Below are 17584 nucleotides of genomic sequence, written 5' to 3' on the forward strand. Positions count from 1 at the left end.
ATCATGAGAGGTTCCAAAGAGACAGAATTTTTTTTTTTAAGAAAGAAGCTATTTTAGTAAAACAAAACAAAACAAAAAAAAAAAACCCATGAGTTTTCAATGAGCTTCAGCCCTGAACAGATAACATATATTTGCCCTAATTATGAGAAGCTGTAGACTGCTCCTAAATTAAATTTTACTTTTCTCTTTTGTGGACATTTTGTGAAACCCCTGAATGCTCCCAGCGGGCAGTGCTGGCTGGTAAAGGGGAGTGGGCATTTAGTTTTGGGAAGACAGGATCCCGCACGGCATAGGAATACAGCCGAGGAGGCGCCTGGGTCCTACTGTTTCTCCTTGTTCTCTCTTCCCGATTCTTCTTCACGGGCAGCCTTTTGGGGGGCAGGGCGGGAGAGGGCTGGGGCAGGATAAGACCGGGGAAAACGCAGCCCGGGACACAGCGTGAACAACAGAGCAGGGAACTACCGTTACAAACTCCTGCAAACAGGAACAGGCGGCTTCCAACGTGCTGGGCGAGCCCCCGCCTGCGGCTGGCTTCCAGACTTCCTTCCCGCCTCCCCACAGGATGCGTGCTAAGATGATATACAGCGTGTTTGAATACAACAAGACAACACACCAAGAAAAATGCAGCGTTATGAAGAATGAAAGTCTCCTAAAAATACTTTACGATGGCTTCCAACATGAAATCGCATTTACGGAATAACATTCTAATGACTCAGGCATCAGTGACTCAGGAACATATGGATTAAATTTCCTTCAGAAACGCGGAGGGCGTTCAGAGCGAGGGGGAGGCTGGCCTGGCAGAAGGCGCTCAGTTTGTGGAGAACTCCACAGAGAAATAAAAGGAAGGTTTGTCACACTGCTCTCGTGTCCACTTCCCTTTTCTGGTGCTTTCTCTGGTGACTGAATCCACTGGCTACAGCGGCCCTTGCCTGGGAAACTTGGGACAGTTTTCTTGGAAATGGCTTAACCCTCCCTGTTCAGGCAAAGTCAGCACGTGTTAAATGAATGGCTCTCCCTTCAGCCCCAACACCAAACGTGTCAGAAAGAGAGGATGACTTCTGTACAAAAGGTTGGGCGCCTCAGGCCCTTGGCTAGAGCAGTCCTTGCGACCACTGGGGACAGCCGCAGGGAGAGGGGTGTTTTCGTTTCCTTCTGATCCCTTTGGAGCTCAGTTGAAGAGAATATCGCTGAGTTTCCAAATTAAAGATGCACATTTTAGACAAAGCTCGCAACAATCAGGCTCTGTCTTACCTACCCGGCTTTTTTGTTGTTGTTTTTCACGATCCAAAATGCACACACGAATACTAGCCCAAACGGCCACTGCTGTAAAATACAACACCATTCACCATGTTGACGGCTTCCCAACTGTACCCGCAAACATCGGCTCATTCCAGGTGCCTGGGTTTAACCAGCCCTGCAGGTGAGTCCGCTACACGCCACAGAGAATGTGTTCGTGTGATTAAAGCAAGGCCCCGCCCGAGAGCTCCTGATTTAAGGGGCCCACGATGAGGTCTGAAAATCTGCTTTCCTAACAAGTTCCCAGAGGATGCTCTGAAGCTGGTCTGGGAACCTGATGCAGAAGGTGGGCCCCCTTTGGGGCAGTGCCCCCAAATCCCAGACAGTGAATTTCATAGATGTCCTGTAAGAAGTATTTTCTAAGGATACCCTGAATGTACTCTAGACACTTCATGAAAATCTGGCTTTTCTCATGATCCACTAACAAACTGTGCCTGGTTCATAAAAGGGCTCCTAAAGTATTGTTTGAATTAATAAAGAGATTTATATCAATTAGCCCAGATAAAACATCTACAGTTAAAAACTCTTATCCTGCCCACATCTTTCTGCAGATGATGGCTTTCTGGCATTCATGATAAACAATTCAATATCCCCTTTTCTGATCCAGAATTCTGCAACTTGTTTTAGGAGAAGCCATTATTGGAATATTTCTTTTTTTTTTACTCAGTATTTTGATAAATTTTAATTGTTATAATGTTAAAAAGGCCATTCTTGGTCGGAGGTGGGTATAGCATGCCTCCCCGGGGCATTCAGGACTATGTCTACAGAAGAGCTTTCTGGTCGGCACAGTGACAAGTGACCTGCACCTTCCGGCTCTCAGACCTCTCTGTCCTCATCTCCTACCGTCCAGTCAGAGATGACAGGGGCTCAGACTACCAGACACGGGAAACGTGTGGGGACTTGAGATGTATTCTGAGTTGGCCTCAAGAAGACCTGGCTCTCGCCTGACCTGTGGTGGCGCAGTGGATAAAGCGTTGACCTGGAAATGCTGAGGTCGCCGGTTCGAAACCCTGGGCTTGCCTGGTCAAGGCACATATGGGAGTTGATGCTTCCTGCTCCTCCCCCCTTCTCTCTCTCTCTCTCTCTCTCTCTCTCTCCTTTCTAAAATGAATAAAATAAAATAAACAAATAAATAAAAAATAAATAAAATGGATAAATTAAAAAAAAAAAAAAAAAAGACCTGGCTCTCGACAACACCCGGGAGGCCCCACGCGATGAGGAACGAGTAGGGGAGGTGCAAAGTGTTACAAATCAGTTTCGTACACCCTGCACGTTACACGCCTGTGCGCAGGGTTATGTATCGTTTCAGAAGCTCAGAAGGAGATCTGGGCTGTGGAGATAAACTTGAAAGTTCCTGGGATAAACAGTAACGAAAACCTTGGGAGAAGAAGCGAGAACCCAGAATCAAAGTCACTGGGATGACGGGTACTCGAAGGTCGAGTAAGGGCGATGCACCTGCACAGGAGACGGAGGGGAGAGGCCAGGGCACGGGCGGGAAAGCCAGGAGAACGGGCATCGGGGGAAAGGAAGACACGGCAGGGTTTCGAGGGGAGAACAGTCCCCCGTGCTGGGTAAGTCTGGGGAAGAGCAGTGAGAGTGAGCCCGGGCTCAGCGCCATGGAGGTGGCTGGGGAACCTGGCCAGAACGGGGTCATGCGGCGCGAGTGAAAGAGGAGGGGGAGGGGCTGGACTCAGAGCAGGGGAAGTGAAGACAATATGTGAGTCTTTGGAGAACGTGCATGAAAGGGAACAGGCAGCTGGGGTACTGGTCTCTGTCTTTCGGGATGATGGGCAGAGACTAGAGCGTGTTTAACTGGGAGGACCCAGTAGAGACGGAAGGCGAGAGGTAGAACGAGATATACAGCCACAAAAGGTTTTCCTGAGACGTCAGGACAGGTGCAGGATTCGCACTGGATAGGAGGAAGACTTCTTGCCCAGCGGTAGAAGGAACAAGTTTAGGATGCCGGTGGGTACAGGTTGGTTTATAGTTTCTGTGATGGACAAGTGAGGGCTTGCCTACAGGTGGGTTCTGTTTTCTTGGGAAAGTTGAGGTCAGGGGAGGTGTTGACGTGCCTTTACGACGGGTTCAGCTGGCCCTGTTGGGTCATGTTCTCCAATGAGGGCCAGCTGCCAGACGCAGGGGGCTGAGATGCCTGCCCAGTGGTGGGGTTCACCCACGCCTGAGGTTTTTCCACATTGGTGGACAGACTGGGCAGCAAGGATGTGGAAGGTATTTGTAAGACAGTAACTGAAACAAAGGCTAGACATCTAAGCAGAGTAGGGAGGAAAGACAGAAGGGAAAGAATGAATGAACTAGAAAGAGGGACAAAGAGCACCTGCAGCTTAGTGCTCAGATCTGTAAGGTCCCCTGAACGTGCTCAAACCCCTGAATATTGAATCCGTGGGTGCCGAGAGCCCAGGTAGCCAACACGAGAAGCAAAGGGGTTTAGGCACAGCTACTCCACTCCTGAATGCTACTCCACTTCCTACCACAGGGGACCACTGGCACACTGGAAGGTAAGAAGGAGGCACAGGCCACCCTGCTTGCTTAGCTTTATTGGGCTTCACAGGTGCTGTGTTTCTTACAAATCGAAGGTAAGACCCTCCAGCCAGGAGAAAGATTAGAACTCGCTTTATTGAGAAGACCGGAAGCAAACCTGCAGCATCTCCGAGGCGTGCCGGGACTGCAGCCAGGAAATGCCATTCCTAATCTGGACTCTACTAGAGTATCCCTTCTAAAGGACGTGCTCGATCGATCTGGCGACAGCTGAAGCCACGTAAGTGTTCTGTACATGAGTTTCACCCAATGCGGTTTTTTGTTGTTGCTTTTTTAATCTGGAGTTACTCTCTAGCATAGCACTGTGGTTCTTAAGCAGGGGTGATTTTGTCCCACAGGGGTCAACTGGCAATGTCTGGAGATATCTGACCGTCGCTACCGGGGGAAGGATGTTCTAGCAGCTAGTGGGCGGAGGCCAGATGCTACTCAACATCTGACAATGCACAGGACAGCCTGCCCACCCCACCCAGGAAGCACCCAGCTCAGATGTCAACACTGCTGTGGTTGAAACACTCCGCTCCAGAACAATGCCCCTGAAAAAAGTGGGCTATTTATGTCAGAGACATGAGGGCTCAAACTTGGATCAACCTAACACACAATCTCCATATTTTCCATACCATAAACATACCAAAAGCCTAAATAAAACTATCCTAGCTTTCAGAAAGGGGATAAAAATAACACAAAAGGGTATGAGATTTCGACATGTAAGAACACACGTGGACACGCTCAGTGACCTCTGCTTCCTGCCCTCCTTGCCTGGCTTTTCCCATTCTCTCCAGAAAGCTGTCTGTTCACCAAGTCCTGCACACTGGAAAATTCAGTTCCAATGAGAAAGTCGGACAGAATTCCTTTCCAGAAGCAAACGCGAAGGTCTGAGCTCAGTCAGATGCCCTCTGCTCCTGTGCAGAAATGACGGAAGAGTACACTGCAGTTAGATTCTGAGCGGAGTGACATTAGCAAATTTATGAATGGGTCTCCTTTTCACAGTCTACTGTCAGGACTAATTACCTGTATTAATTAGAACTGTCGACACGTGCGATGCTTGTTGAAGCTGTTTCCGATGGTAGAATACGAGACTGGTAAATATCAAGGCACTGGAAAAGATGCACCGACTTGCATTTCTCAGCAACTCGACATGACGGAGAAGCGTGGACTGCACGCTGAGCCCCGGGAATTGCCGGTAAATAGATTTCCAGCTCATGAATTTGCTATTAGTCCTTCCTTGCTTAGGCATGAGTCGTGATTCAGCCTTTGGAAGACCTATCCCATAGGTCACTACTTTAGAAGCACTGTGCCAAGAATATGGAGATATTCCTGCAAGTTACTGGGAAGCTGAACAGAGTGCAGGATGCTAAGGTGAGCGGGAAAGCCCCTGCCTCTCCTCGGGTTAGTCTGAGACCTACTCTAAAGTATCAATAGGTTTCAAGAACTGCCTACGTGACAGGGGAAGAGTGCTGGGCATTCCAACCTGAGTTGGAACACCGCTGTTAACTCCACGTGCCCTTGGGTGAGTGGACAAGGTATGCAGCCTCTCCGTGCCTTGCTTTCCCCGTATGAAAATGGACTGGCAGAAACGGGAACAGCAGCAGAACTTGCAGAGGGTTGTGGGGAGCCTTAGATGCGTGTGAACAGGGAGACCAGCGCCCAGCACAGGTGTGCACAAGCTGTGACTGTTCCGTAAGCGTCACCGTCGGGGACAGGGGTAGAAACAGCAGTGAGCTCTCCCGCACTGAGGTCACCGAGCACTGTGCAGAGGGGTCAGGAGCCCTGGGGCGCAACGGGCCCGCGTCACTGTCGGGGACGGGGGTAGAAACAGCAGTGAGCTCTCCCGCACTGAGGTCACCGAGCGCTGTGCAGAGGGGTCAGGAACCCTGGGGTGCGACAGGCCCGCGTCACTGTTGGGGACAGGGGTAGAAACAGCAGTGAGCTCTCCACACTGAGGTCACCGAGCACTGTGCAGAGGGGTCAGGAGCCCTGGGGCGCGACGGGCCCGCGTCACTGTCAGGGACGGGGGTAGAAACAGCAGTGAGCTCTCCACACTGAGGTCATCGAGCGCTGTGCAGAGGGGTCAGGAGCCCTGGGGCGCGACGGGCCCGCGTCACTGTCGGGGACGGGGGTAGAAACAGCAGTGAGCTCTCCACACTGAGGTCACCGAGCGCTGTGCAGAGGGGTCAGGAGCCCTGGGGCGCGACGGGCCCGTGTCACTGTCGGGGACGGGGGTAGAAACAGCAGTGAGCTCTCCACACTGAGGTCACCGAGCGCTGTGCAGAGGGGTCAGGAGCCCTGGAGTGTGATGGGCCCGCGTCACTGTCGGGGACGGGGGTGGAAACAGCAGTGAGCTCTCCCGCACAGAGGTGACCGAGCGCTGTGCAGAGGGGTCAGGAGCCCTGGAGTGCGATGGGCCCGCGTCACCGTCGGGGACGGGGGTGGAAACAGCAGTGAGCTCTCCACACTGAGGTCACCGAGCGCTGTGCAGAGGGGTCAGGAGCCCTGGGGGGCGACGGGCCCGTGTCACTGTCGGGGACGGGGGTAGAAACAGCAGTGAGCTCTCCACACTGAGGTCACCAAGCGCTGTGCAGAGGGGTCAGGAGCCCTGGAGTGTGATGGGCCCGCGTCACCGTCGGGGACGGGGGTGGAAACAGCAGTGAGCTCTCCCGCACTGAGGTGACCGAGCGCTGTGCAGAGGGGTCCAGAGCCCTGGGGTGCAACGGGCCCATGTCACTGTCAGGGATGGGGGTAGAAACAGCAGTGAGCTCTCCACACTGAGGTCACTGAGCGCTGTGCAGAGGGGTCAAGAGCTTGGAGTGCGACGGGCCCGGACTCCCACCTCAGCGCTGCTACTCATTTAGTTTCTCCTAAAATCCAACGGCACCCAGTCTCGCAGGGTCTTGTGAAAACCAGATGGAAAAGAACACGTGAAATTTACTTGCAACGCCTGGTGTATAAAAAGGGACGGCTCAGTGCTGGTACCCAAGTATTCATTGCCATTATTCTCTCCTTTGGAGAAATCTCCCAAATTGATTATAACGGATGCAAAAAGAAAATTTTTAGTAAGCACCGTAAGTAGAGACAGAAACATGGGAGAGGAGATAGGGAAATGGAGAGGCAAGAAGATGAAGTGATTCCGGGGCGCTCTCCGTGCCCAGGGCCTTTGCTGCAGCCCCGTGAGGAAGGTGTGATTCCCGGCCACAGATTCCCCACACACCCGCTAATGACCTTGTTCCCTGGAGGAGAGACAGCTGGGGCCAGGCCCACACGGTGTCACGGTGTGAGAACCGGGATGCAAAGGGCCGTGTCACACATGGCGGGGCACAGAACCTAAGCCCTTCTGCTGCCTCCCCCACCCCCCATTCTCCCTTGACATATATTTAAAAACACAATAATCAAAATCTTGATGGGCAGCGTTTGCTCTGGCCGGCTGGCTAAACTTCTCCCGATACCACACACAGTCGCTTCCATAAGACAAGGTTTAGGTTCAGGTCATTTAATCAAGCCATTTCCGTGTCAGTCCCCTAAGTACCAGCTTTGCAACAGCCCACAAATGAGAGGACCACTCTCCTTCTGTTTCAGTGTGCAGGGTCCTTCAGACTCAGACTCTGTGGGGACGGAGGGGACGCGTGAGGAGGCTCTGCGCGGGCCCCTCCCGAGGCGAAGGCCTTACAGTCCTGACTACGGCAGGGTGTCGGTATCGGGGCTGACGTCAACTGGAAACCCACGTCTATACAAGATGATACAACTGGACAACTAATAAAATACAAGATGCCAATGACCCCCCTCATCTTGTCTTGAAAATCACGTAACATCTTACGAAATTCACCTGGTCAAAATGTTATAGCATCAAGGTGAGCAATACTTAAAAAAGAAAATCTAGCTGGAGGACCTTCTGGATCCTTTCGCAAGATACGGGGGAACAGAAAACCCTAATGACAAAGGAGAAAGCCAGCGGTCCCAGCGTGAAAACGTCAGTTCAAGTGTGTCTTCTCTCCTGGGCTCTCGCGGTCTGCTAGATACAGCCCTGTCTCGTCTTACTGCCCTTCGCTTTATTGAGCTGCACAGGTGTTAACGTTTTTTCTCACCAAGGCAAGGCAAAACCCTCCACCAGCACAAAGATTAACCTGCTCGCTTTGTATTGCGATGCTCACTTCATCGCTGGGGTCTGGAAGCGACCCCACAATTTCCGTGACACAGGCCTGCGCTCCTCAAAGCAAATGCGGATGCTCAAGAAACCTGCCAACAACCCTCTCAGGTCGGAAGTTAGCGACGGTCAGAATGTGCGTTATCCCTCTTAGAAGAAGGAGGTTGATTTTTTGACTGCGTATTATGCGTAAAAGCGGACTGGGCTGGTATGGCGAAGACAGCTCTCACTGCGGAGCGCAATGGTGCGGATTCCTGGACAAGCTCAGGGACGAGACTTCACCTTCCCTGGACTCAAACAGGTACCCACTGAAGGCCCTGGACACACTCCACCCTGAAATCTGCAGTAAGAAGTCCCCCAGGAAGCTTAGTGTTGACCAAGAAGACATTAATAACCTCTACTTGGTGAATATCTTACAGAAACTTAATTCACTAAAATTTCTAATTTCATTTCAATAGGAATGAGTATGAATATAAAAGTTCACTAAGCTAGTAAATTACTAGTAGCATTTAATAGGACACTAAAAATAGTATTGACTATATTCTTAAATATTAATTCAAATATGGTGATGATGACCCTTACCAATACAAGAGAAAAGGCAAAATAATGTAATAATTATGTACATGGAGTCTGGATCCAAGACTCTGTGGGCTCAAATCCCGGCTCGGTCACTTGTTAGCTCCGGGACCGTGGTCAGCCTCCCTTTGGTCTGGCCTCCTCTTCTCTGAAATGGGTGAATGGTCAAACTCACCCCATTGGTGGTTGTTGGAGGAAGGGAACACACATGCATGAACACACTCTTGTACACACACGTAAGCGTGCATACGTGAGCATACAGAGGTCACTTATGATAGGGCTGGGTGTGCTATGCCTCAGGTTCTATCTGTCCCCCTGCGACCCAACCCCCAACCAGAGCAGAGTGACCTTACAATCCACATTTGGTCTTGTTCCCCTACTTAAAACTCTCAAGGCTTCCTCTGTCCCCACAGTCAACTACAAAAACCTGTGAGCACAGCACAGTGGGTCTTTCGGACCTTAATGCCCACCTATCTGGCCACTCAGGCCCTGACACTGACCTCTTGACTGCAGCCACAGCCAGCTCAGTTCCTCCACTAGGGCCATCGCCTCATCCTGGGGCCTCTCGGTCCACGCCCGCTGCTCACCTCTCTCCTCTGTTCACACTCTCCACTGGCCTCTCCTCACACTCAGGGGAAAACCAACATTCCTTAAATGGGCGTGGTCTGAAACCCACTAATGCAAATTGAGCATCGACCCCCACGCTGTTGCCCAGACTGAAGGCAGCACACGTTCATTCAGACGGGGAAAGGGTGCTCACTACCTAAATATTCTCCCTGCCAATCTTTCAGACAATGACGGTGCGAGCAGATACTCCGTCCCGCCAGCCACTCGGGAGGAAAACCCGTGTGGAGAGCAAACGGTACCCGGTTTGTACACCTCTCGCGCCTGTTTGCTGTGGGTGCAATCTTTAATTTATGTTCATGTTCAGCAGTAGCTTGTCTGTTCATGCAGCTGCAAACAGCAGAGAAAGACACGCTTTTTAGAAAATACAGGCCCGGGTGCTTTTAAGGAGAGTGCTCATTCAATCTCATTATTCTGCCGGCTAATTGACAGGGGAGAACGTCCTAATTGGCTCATTCACGCTAAAGCTGTGCCCCTGGCCTGGCGTCAGGGTCCGCGAGGCGCAGGGTGCATCACAGCTGTGGGGCTGCCGCTCGAGGGACAAGCCTTAGGTTCACACGGGGAGAAAACAGCACGTGCTCTGCTTCAGAGTTCAGACAGTCCTGTCTGCCACGCAGCAGAATTCAGGGGTGCGGTATTTTCTCCTGAGGCTAATGAGATGAGCCACAGCGCTGATCATATATCTTCTGGGGAGGCAAGGTATTTAGCCGTTGTTCACGGAAATCATTCTTGGTTAGATTGTAATCTGCCAGAATGGCAGCTGATTTAAGAGGCAGGTCGAGAAAGGCATTCCTTGGTGCCCTGACACCTCCACCCAGCCCTGTCCCTGCGTGCAGGACCGTGACGAGCAGGAGTGGAGCAGAAACGAGCCATTCGCACGGGCCCCGCTCAGTGACTGCTCAGGCCCCGTCCTCACAGCACACAAAGAATTCCGCAATTCCACTAACCAGTGAAGCCCACACACCAACCAGTAAGCCCTGTGTACTGTGTCCGTGACAGATAAAACACCAGAGTCACAACAAGTAGCCAATAATCAGGGCTACCACGGGGCAGGCAATGCTGCCGTAGCTTGCCAAGTGCCCAAGTTATGTCCAAAATGGGCCTCGCTGGCCTGAGCTATCTAAGTCAGAAGAGGCTTAGCTCCCACCTGCCCTCCACACGTCTCACCAAAAAGCATCCTCTACACAATGGTGAGTCCCTTGGGGTTTACCATTTATCCTTGTCACGGCACAGTATGCCAAAGCAAGGGCTCCGCTCACCCCCAGGGACGCGGCTTGTTTAAAGCTACAATGGAGACGGCAGGTGTCCTACACAGATGTCACTTCTTCAAGAAGACACTTATTATTAAACACTCAATCTCCTTCCTGTCGATGGACTAGCTACATTTTATTTCGGCATCACCCTAGTCCAAAGCAAACTGTTTCCTTTTAGTCTCATTGAGCTCAAAATTAAAACCCACGAGGCTTTCGGTTGTTTCGGTTGACTCGTACAGAATCCTGAATGCCATGATCCAACAGTTGACCCATATCGTTTCCTTGTAACACAAGACAGTATTTTACAATCCAGAAATGCTCTTCCCCAGAGAGTGCCTGAGTCCCCCTTCCCAGGGTCCCAAACCTCTGATTTCCTATCACTGCACACAACAGCACAGATAAGAAACACCCAGCACTTTAAAATTTGCATACTCTAAGGTAACACGGAGCTGCCGCACGCCTCGATTCCTACACGGTGTGCTAGAGCAGCCTCAAACCCGGACAGAACCCAGTGTGTTCTGAAACCCTTAAAAAAGAAGTCATTGTCACAGCCAGGGTCTAGAGCAGGGGTCGGGAAACTTTTTGGCTGAGAGAGCCATGAACACCACCTATTTTAAAATGTAATTCCGTGAGAGCCATACAACAACCCGTGTAAGTTACGCGTTATCCAATAAAAACTTGGTGTTGTCCCAGAGGACAGCTGTGATTGGCTCCAGCTACCCGCAACCATGAACATGAGCGGTAGGAAATGAATGCATTGTAATACATGAGAATGTTTTATATTTTTAACGTTATTATTATTTTTTATTAAAGATTTGCCTGCGAGCCAGATGCAGCCTGGTCTAGAGTGAGGTACTAATCACGGTAGCAGTTGGACTTCTCACCGGAAGCATGTGGATGACATGAGCTGGGGAGGATTGGAGCAGAGACGTGAAGGGGACGGAAGGGGGTAAGCACACGGGAAAAAGGGTCACAGGATCTGGAGCAGTGGTGGTCAACCTGGTCCCTACCGCCCACTAACGGGCATTCCAGCTTTCAAGGTGATTGGTAGCGGAGCAACCAAAGAATAAATAAAAAGATAGATTTAACTATAGTAAGTTGTTTTATAAAGATTTATTCTGCCAAACTTAGCAAAAATCCGACATAAAGTACTTGGTAAGTAATTACTATTATATGCTTTAACCTGCTGTAACTCTGCTTTATAAATTTTATAAAGTAAAGTTACTTCCCTACTTTATAAATCACCATGACTGTGGAACCGGTGGGCGGTTAGAAAATTTTACTACTAACAGAGATACAAAAGTGGGCGGTAGGTATAAAAAGGTTGACTACCCCTGATCTGGAGAAAGGCGAGCTCGGACGCTCAGCTCTGCCCAGGGGCCCTCGTGGCTCTGCTGGTCCATGGCGGCCCACCGAGGCAGGGGGCGCATCACGCACAGGGTACAGGGTCCGCTGCATTTCTCCGCACAGAAATCCTCCTGAGGCCTTACATGGGACAGGGTTGTGTGGAACATCAGAGAAGAGCCAGGCTCATAGTGAATATTTTTATCCATGCATAGGTTTATTTTAATACTATTTTTTTCTTTATCAAGATTCTACGTGATCTTGCAGACATTTTAGAAAAGGGAGTAAAGCCAAAATAGGAAAATAAAAGTCACCATATTCTTATTCCTGGTAAATGAGGATGACTGGCATTTTGTTAAATATTATTCCAGCCTTTTTCTATTAGTACATTTACTAGGTCTGACAGAAATGAATGAGTGTGTGACTGAGAATACTGCTGTATCCTGCTTCTCATCTGGTGTGTTCTGAACTTGCTTGCCGGGCTTCTTTTTTTTTCCCCTGTATTTTTCTGAAGCTGGAAACGAGCAGAGACAGCCAGACAGACTCCCACATGCGCCCGACCAGGATCCACCCGGCACACCCACCAGGGGCGACACTCTGCCCCTCCGGGGCATCGCTCTGCCGCAACGAGAGCCACTCCAGTGCCTGGGGCAGAGGAGCCATCCCCAGCGCCCGGGCCATCCCTGCTCCAATGGAGCCTCGGCTGCGGGAGGGGAAAAGAGAGACAGAGAGGAAGGAGGGGGGGGTGGAGAAGCTAATGGGCACCTCTCCTATGTGACCTGGCTGGGAATCGAACCCAGGTCCCCCGCACGCCAGGCCGACACTCCACCGCCGAGCCAACCTGCCAGGGCCGCTTTGCCGGGCTTTTTAATGGCTGAGTATTAGTCTATATACCATGATTTATTTATTCAGTCTCCTATCGCAGCATGCTGAGGCCATTTCCAATTTTTCCAAAGCCTAAGCTTACAATATCATGTTAATCGGCTTAACATTTAGGGTAATTTTACTAATTCTGCACCATTTTGGTCCCGTACTACAACAAACCCAGCTTTAAATAACACCGACGTGACACAGTAAGATCTCGGGTCCCTCACTGAGATGCGTGAAGACATGTAAATACATATTATGCATGTAAATACATATTATCTCACATCTGGCTCTCTGTAACTAAGCACAACAGAATTATAAATAGTTTTGGGTCCTTGGAGAACTGCCATGTGATGAAGCTAGGCCACTCTGAAAGCTATTTGTGGTCGATAATAAATGGAAAACCAACAGATGACTCTTGATTCTTCCCACCAGCAGCACAACACAACACAACAAAATGGATAAAACGAGTGCAACTCTGTTTCAAGAGGCAGAGCAGACGACAGCGAAAACTCTCACACGAGTCATTCCCATTAACAAGGAGCTGGAGTAATTAATGTATAATAGCTCAATGTAAAATTCTGGTGTCTGAATGCACACTTAATGTGAGTAAATATATCTCTATATTTTTTTTTGGTTATGAATCATTCTTTTTCTGAAAGACCTACTGAATAAAAATTGAGTCCTATTTAAATTAACAATAGAAATATCCTTAACGGAAATGTCACTAACATGTCCATTTTAAAACAACATTTTAAAACTCATATACATGCTACAATTTTTTGGTAGAAACAAATAACATCCCAGTAGGTTACATAGCATTTCTGCAGTAAACATTTGGGGTGTGTGTGTAAAAATGAGGTACCTGAGATGCAGGTTTCTTTGTATAAGAAGGGTGTTCTTTCCCTATCCAAACTGTTTATTTCACAGTTTTTAATTCCTGCCAGGAATTTTTGCTTAAAAAAAAAAAATACCCTAGCCAATCATATCTCTACCAGTGAAGACAACAGTAAGGGAAATGTCATTGTTAATCTGTCAGTAAAACAGCATTCCGATTTAGCTAGGACTGTTGTGGAGTGGCTACACCACTCAGAGTTCTGGGTTTTCTTAACGCGGGAAGATGCCAGTAGACTAGGCAAGTACGGCCTTCTTCTCTGGTGTTAGTCACTTAGAACGTGGCCCTGGGCGAGTCATTTTGTTTCTCCGGACCTCTGTTTCACCATCAGAAGTAACAGAGATAATTACAAATGCTTACTTCGTAGCAGTCTGGTGGGTGTGTGACCCTTCTGAGCACAGTAACCAGCAGGACAGAGGCACTTAATGCTCACTGGACTTGAAAGAACGTCACCTGAACAGTGACGATGGTTTTCCCCAGTGCCTGTGTTATGGTTGCTGCCAAAATGCACCTCAAGTGCGATGTGATTTTTCTCTGGGTGCCGGGATGGTGAATTGGTTTCCGGTCTTCTGCTGATTTTTGTTTTCCACAGTAAATACAGATTGTTTCTGAAGGGATTCAGAACAGGGCTCCCCACGATGTGCCACTTTGGCACAAGGACTATTTTACTGAATAGAGACCTGTGGGCTCACAAGAAACATCTACCTTTCCCTCAAAGAATTTAAAGTGAGGCCTTGTCCATAGTAAGAGTTATGACCAAAAGTAACTTTTTATGCCCTATCAATGGGACAGGACAAACTTCTACGTAATTAGTGAACATGTGCCCCTCTTGTCATCCAGCAGATGACTATCCCCCCTCTGATGCCCAAGTGCCTCACCTCCGTCTTAGCTAGAAAGCCATGCAGACCTCATTTTCTCTGTCTCTGCACCTCACATGTGTGTGGGGCCTCTGACTCTCATCTACATGGGGTTCCCGTGCATACATATGTAATTAAAATTTTCATATATATATATATATATATATATAAAAATATATATATAACAATTCTGGTGTGCTTAGTTACAGAGAGCCAGATGTGAGACTCATGCATAGAAGACATGTCTTCATGCGTCTCAGTCAGGGACCCGAGATCTCCCTTGTCACGTCTGTGTTATTTAAAACTGGCTCTGTTGTACTACAGGTCCAAAATCGTGCAAAATTAAAGAGAGAGAGAGAGAGAGAGAGAGAGAGAGAGAGATGGTGATGAAATAGTAAATCTCCTGACTTCTCCAAGTCTGTTTTCTCATTGCATAAAATCAGGTGTCAGGTAGGGTGACCTCAGCCCATGCCATCGTATTACAGTTCTGTTTGAAAACAGCACTGCCTTCTATTCCACCATCAACTTTAAAAATAAGCTAAATAATTTAATCACAGGGTCAAAGGAGCATCCTCAAAATACTCCATAAAATGGGTACTACGGATACCAACGAGGCCACAGCATATAGTAGAAGATGAAATGGTAAGCCATGGTCATGAAAAATGTTAGGTATACTTTTGATGTGTACTTGCATTGCTAAAAAAATAATTAGGCTCCGACTAAAGATATTGTTTTATTTTGTTTCATATTCTACTTTCAATACATAGAAATAAAAATTTCTTCACACCCTCAATTATTTAGTTAATAGGAATGTAAGTTCCATGGCAAGTTTAAAGCACTATTTGATATCTCTCTTCCAAATTAATACATTTTATAAAAATGTAAGAGTTTCTTAATCAGGCCTATATTATAGTTTTCTCCAATTAAATTTGATCTTATAAAATATTAAATATAAACATTGCAACTTCTGAGATTAAAAATAGTACAGAAAACTTGAGTATCCAAATCGTTGTATTTAAAAATAGTACAGAAAACTTGAGTATCCAAATCACTGTATTAGTGAGCTTGACAGTCTATAAAGTTCTTCTGTAATTTAGGGAACCAGAGAAGTAGGTAAAGAATTTCATAGATGGGTAAGGAAAGCCATTAACTCATTTTAAAAGTGACTATGTCTCCTAAACTCAATATATTGGTTAACTGACGTGAAGTAAGGAACTTAAATCTTCTGTTATTCAACAAAGAGAATATTTTTTAGTTTGAGAGTAGAGAACAAGATTTACTTGTTACTGTAGCCTGCAATGTTTAACAGTATCTGCCACTCACATGGGGCTCAAATAGAGACTTGCTGAACGACAGAATGAGTGATCTGGACCAAAATGATGTGCGTTTAAGATTATATTGCTGAAACTCTTAAGATTTGGTAACCACAAAATCAGTCTCTGTGGGGGGGGGGAGGAGGTTGGGGACATGGGTGAGCTGAATTAATTCATCAGAGTTTTGTTTATCCTTTTATTGTTAAATCGACTCATTAGCATCTGAATAACGCCTTTCAGTAAACGGTGACTGTAGGGGTAGGTGGCAGAGGAAAAACTATAAATTAATTCACACGGAACTATTAATTTCAGTCTCTCAAATGTGTTTCAATTTCATGTATTGTTTTTATTTTATTCTCTTAGCAATGGCTGGGCTACAGTTAGTATTTGTAAATGGCGGAACTTCAGCAGAAGCCTGCTCCCTCCAGCAGGGATCTAAGCAAACTCTGGCCCACTCATCTCATTACTTCTCTTCCTGCCTGGGGTAGTCAGTCACGTGCTGTGGCACGGTTCTAGAAAGTAGACACTTACATATCTTTACATGCACAATGTCACCTTCAGAAACAGTCGGGAACGGCTAACTTAACTCACTGAAAGGCGTATGTCCAACATGGAGAGTGGTAAGTGGAGCCAGTCATCAAAGGGAAGTAGTATTCTGCAATGAAATTGCTTTTTGGAGCACCTTTTTATTACATAGAAAGTTTTCCTGGGGGCGGAGGGGAAACACACCAAATTACTATGTACATAAACAAAAGGTAAGTGGTCACACAGAAGTGGCTGTCTGTCCTGGCCTCCATGGTCCCGCGGGTGGAACAGGCCAGCTGTGGGTACCGTATGTGTTAAAAGCTGCCAACCGCACCCGCACGGGGCCAAGCAGGCTCGGTGAAGCATGCCACTGAGTAAGTACCACCACTGAACCCACCGGGTCACGGGTTCAGATGGGCCACAGGGAGCTGTGGGGACTGATCTGCCGGAAATGACCCTTGATCCGTAAGTCCTGAGGCCGATGTGTCTGACAGCTCACCAGGTTTTCTGATACTTCCCTACATCCCCACCCTCCTCTGCCGACACTCCTCCGACCCAGCCTGCTACCACCGGGTAACGGAAAACAACGGGACCTTGCAGAGCGCCCAGCTCAGCTCTTTGGTTATAAGAAACATGACAAAACAAAGGTCTGGTCAGATTCAGCGAGTGGAGCATCACGGGAAATGAACTGAAGCCAGGACGGCAGCTCAGGCCACAGAGATCCCCTTCTTTTCCCTCTGGGCCTCCCCGGGAAAGATGAGAAGAACACGGACATAATTTACTCCATTTTCCTTACAAGTTTCTGGATGATAATAAACAAGACAAATGCTGCTTGTATATATCTGGGGGTAGCTTCGCTAAAAAGAACATGTACAACTTAGTCAAATGAATTCTGCCTTTTTAACATAAACTGTATCTCAGTTGGTCTCTATGCATAACCACATTTATATACAGGATTCAAAGATACTGTCAAACGATGTCAAATGATCTGTTAACAGCAAAAGAACCAGAGATTCATTCAAAACCTAAATATACTTTTCTCCCCCGGTATGGCTTCCCCGGAATTTGATGTCTCAGGACTGTGAGACAAAGCAGGGCCCGGTTTCAGTGTGCAGCCCACACCTCTGTCCTCTGTCCCTCCGCCGTCTCCCATATGGCTCGCCAGCATCCCCGACCAACCGCACAGGGCGGGGAGGGGGTGGCAACTGCTCTATCCGCAGGAGACTGCCAAGTGTGGCTGGGACTGGGCCCACTGGCCTCGCAGAAGCATCTAAGAAAAGAAGCACAAGTCACTGCACGTGTCAGTAAGGATTTCCAGCCTTAACCCACGCACACGCTCCGGG

The 17584-nt window shown here is 48.3% G+C and overlaps 1 protein-coding gene across 7 annotated transcripts in view; it reads right to left on the reverse strand.

Moving 5' to 3' along the window:
• The window catches only part of RHBDD1 (rhomboid domain containing 1), a 122321-nt gene that overhangs the window by 22613 nt on the left and 82124 nt on the right, over positions 1-17584 (reverse strand). For 6 of the 7 annotated variants that reach the window (XM_066279469.1, XM_066279466.1, XM_066279465.1 and 3 more), the window contains one exon: positions 16096-17511. The exons of the other annotated variant lie outside the window; for it this stretch is intronic. In XM_066279469.1, the coding sequence (XP_066135566.1) occupies positions 17346-17511 (166 nt within the window). In that variant the 3' untranslated portion in view covers positions 16096-17345. Of the gene's footprint in view, positions 1-16095; positions 17512-17584 lie in introns of those variants that run through there. 7 annotated transcript variants of the gene reach the window in all.

Source organism: Saccopteryx bilineata, chromosome 5, assembly GCF_036850765.1.
Source record: "Saccopteryx bilineata isolate mSacBil1 chromosome 5, mSacBil1_pri_phased_curated, whole genome shotgun sequence".
Lineage (NCBI taxonomy): Eukaryota > Metazoa > Chordata > Mammalia > Chiroptera > Emballonuridae > Saccopteryx > Saccopteryx bilineata.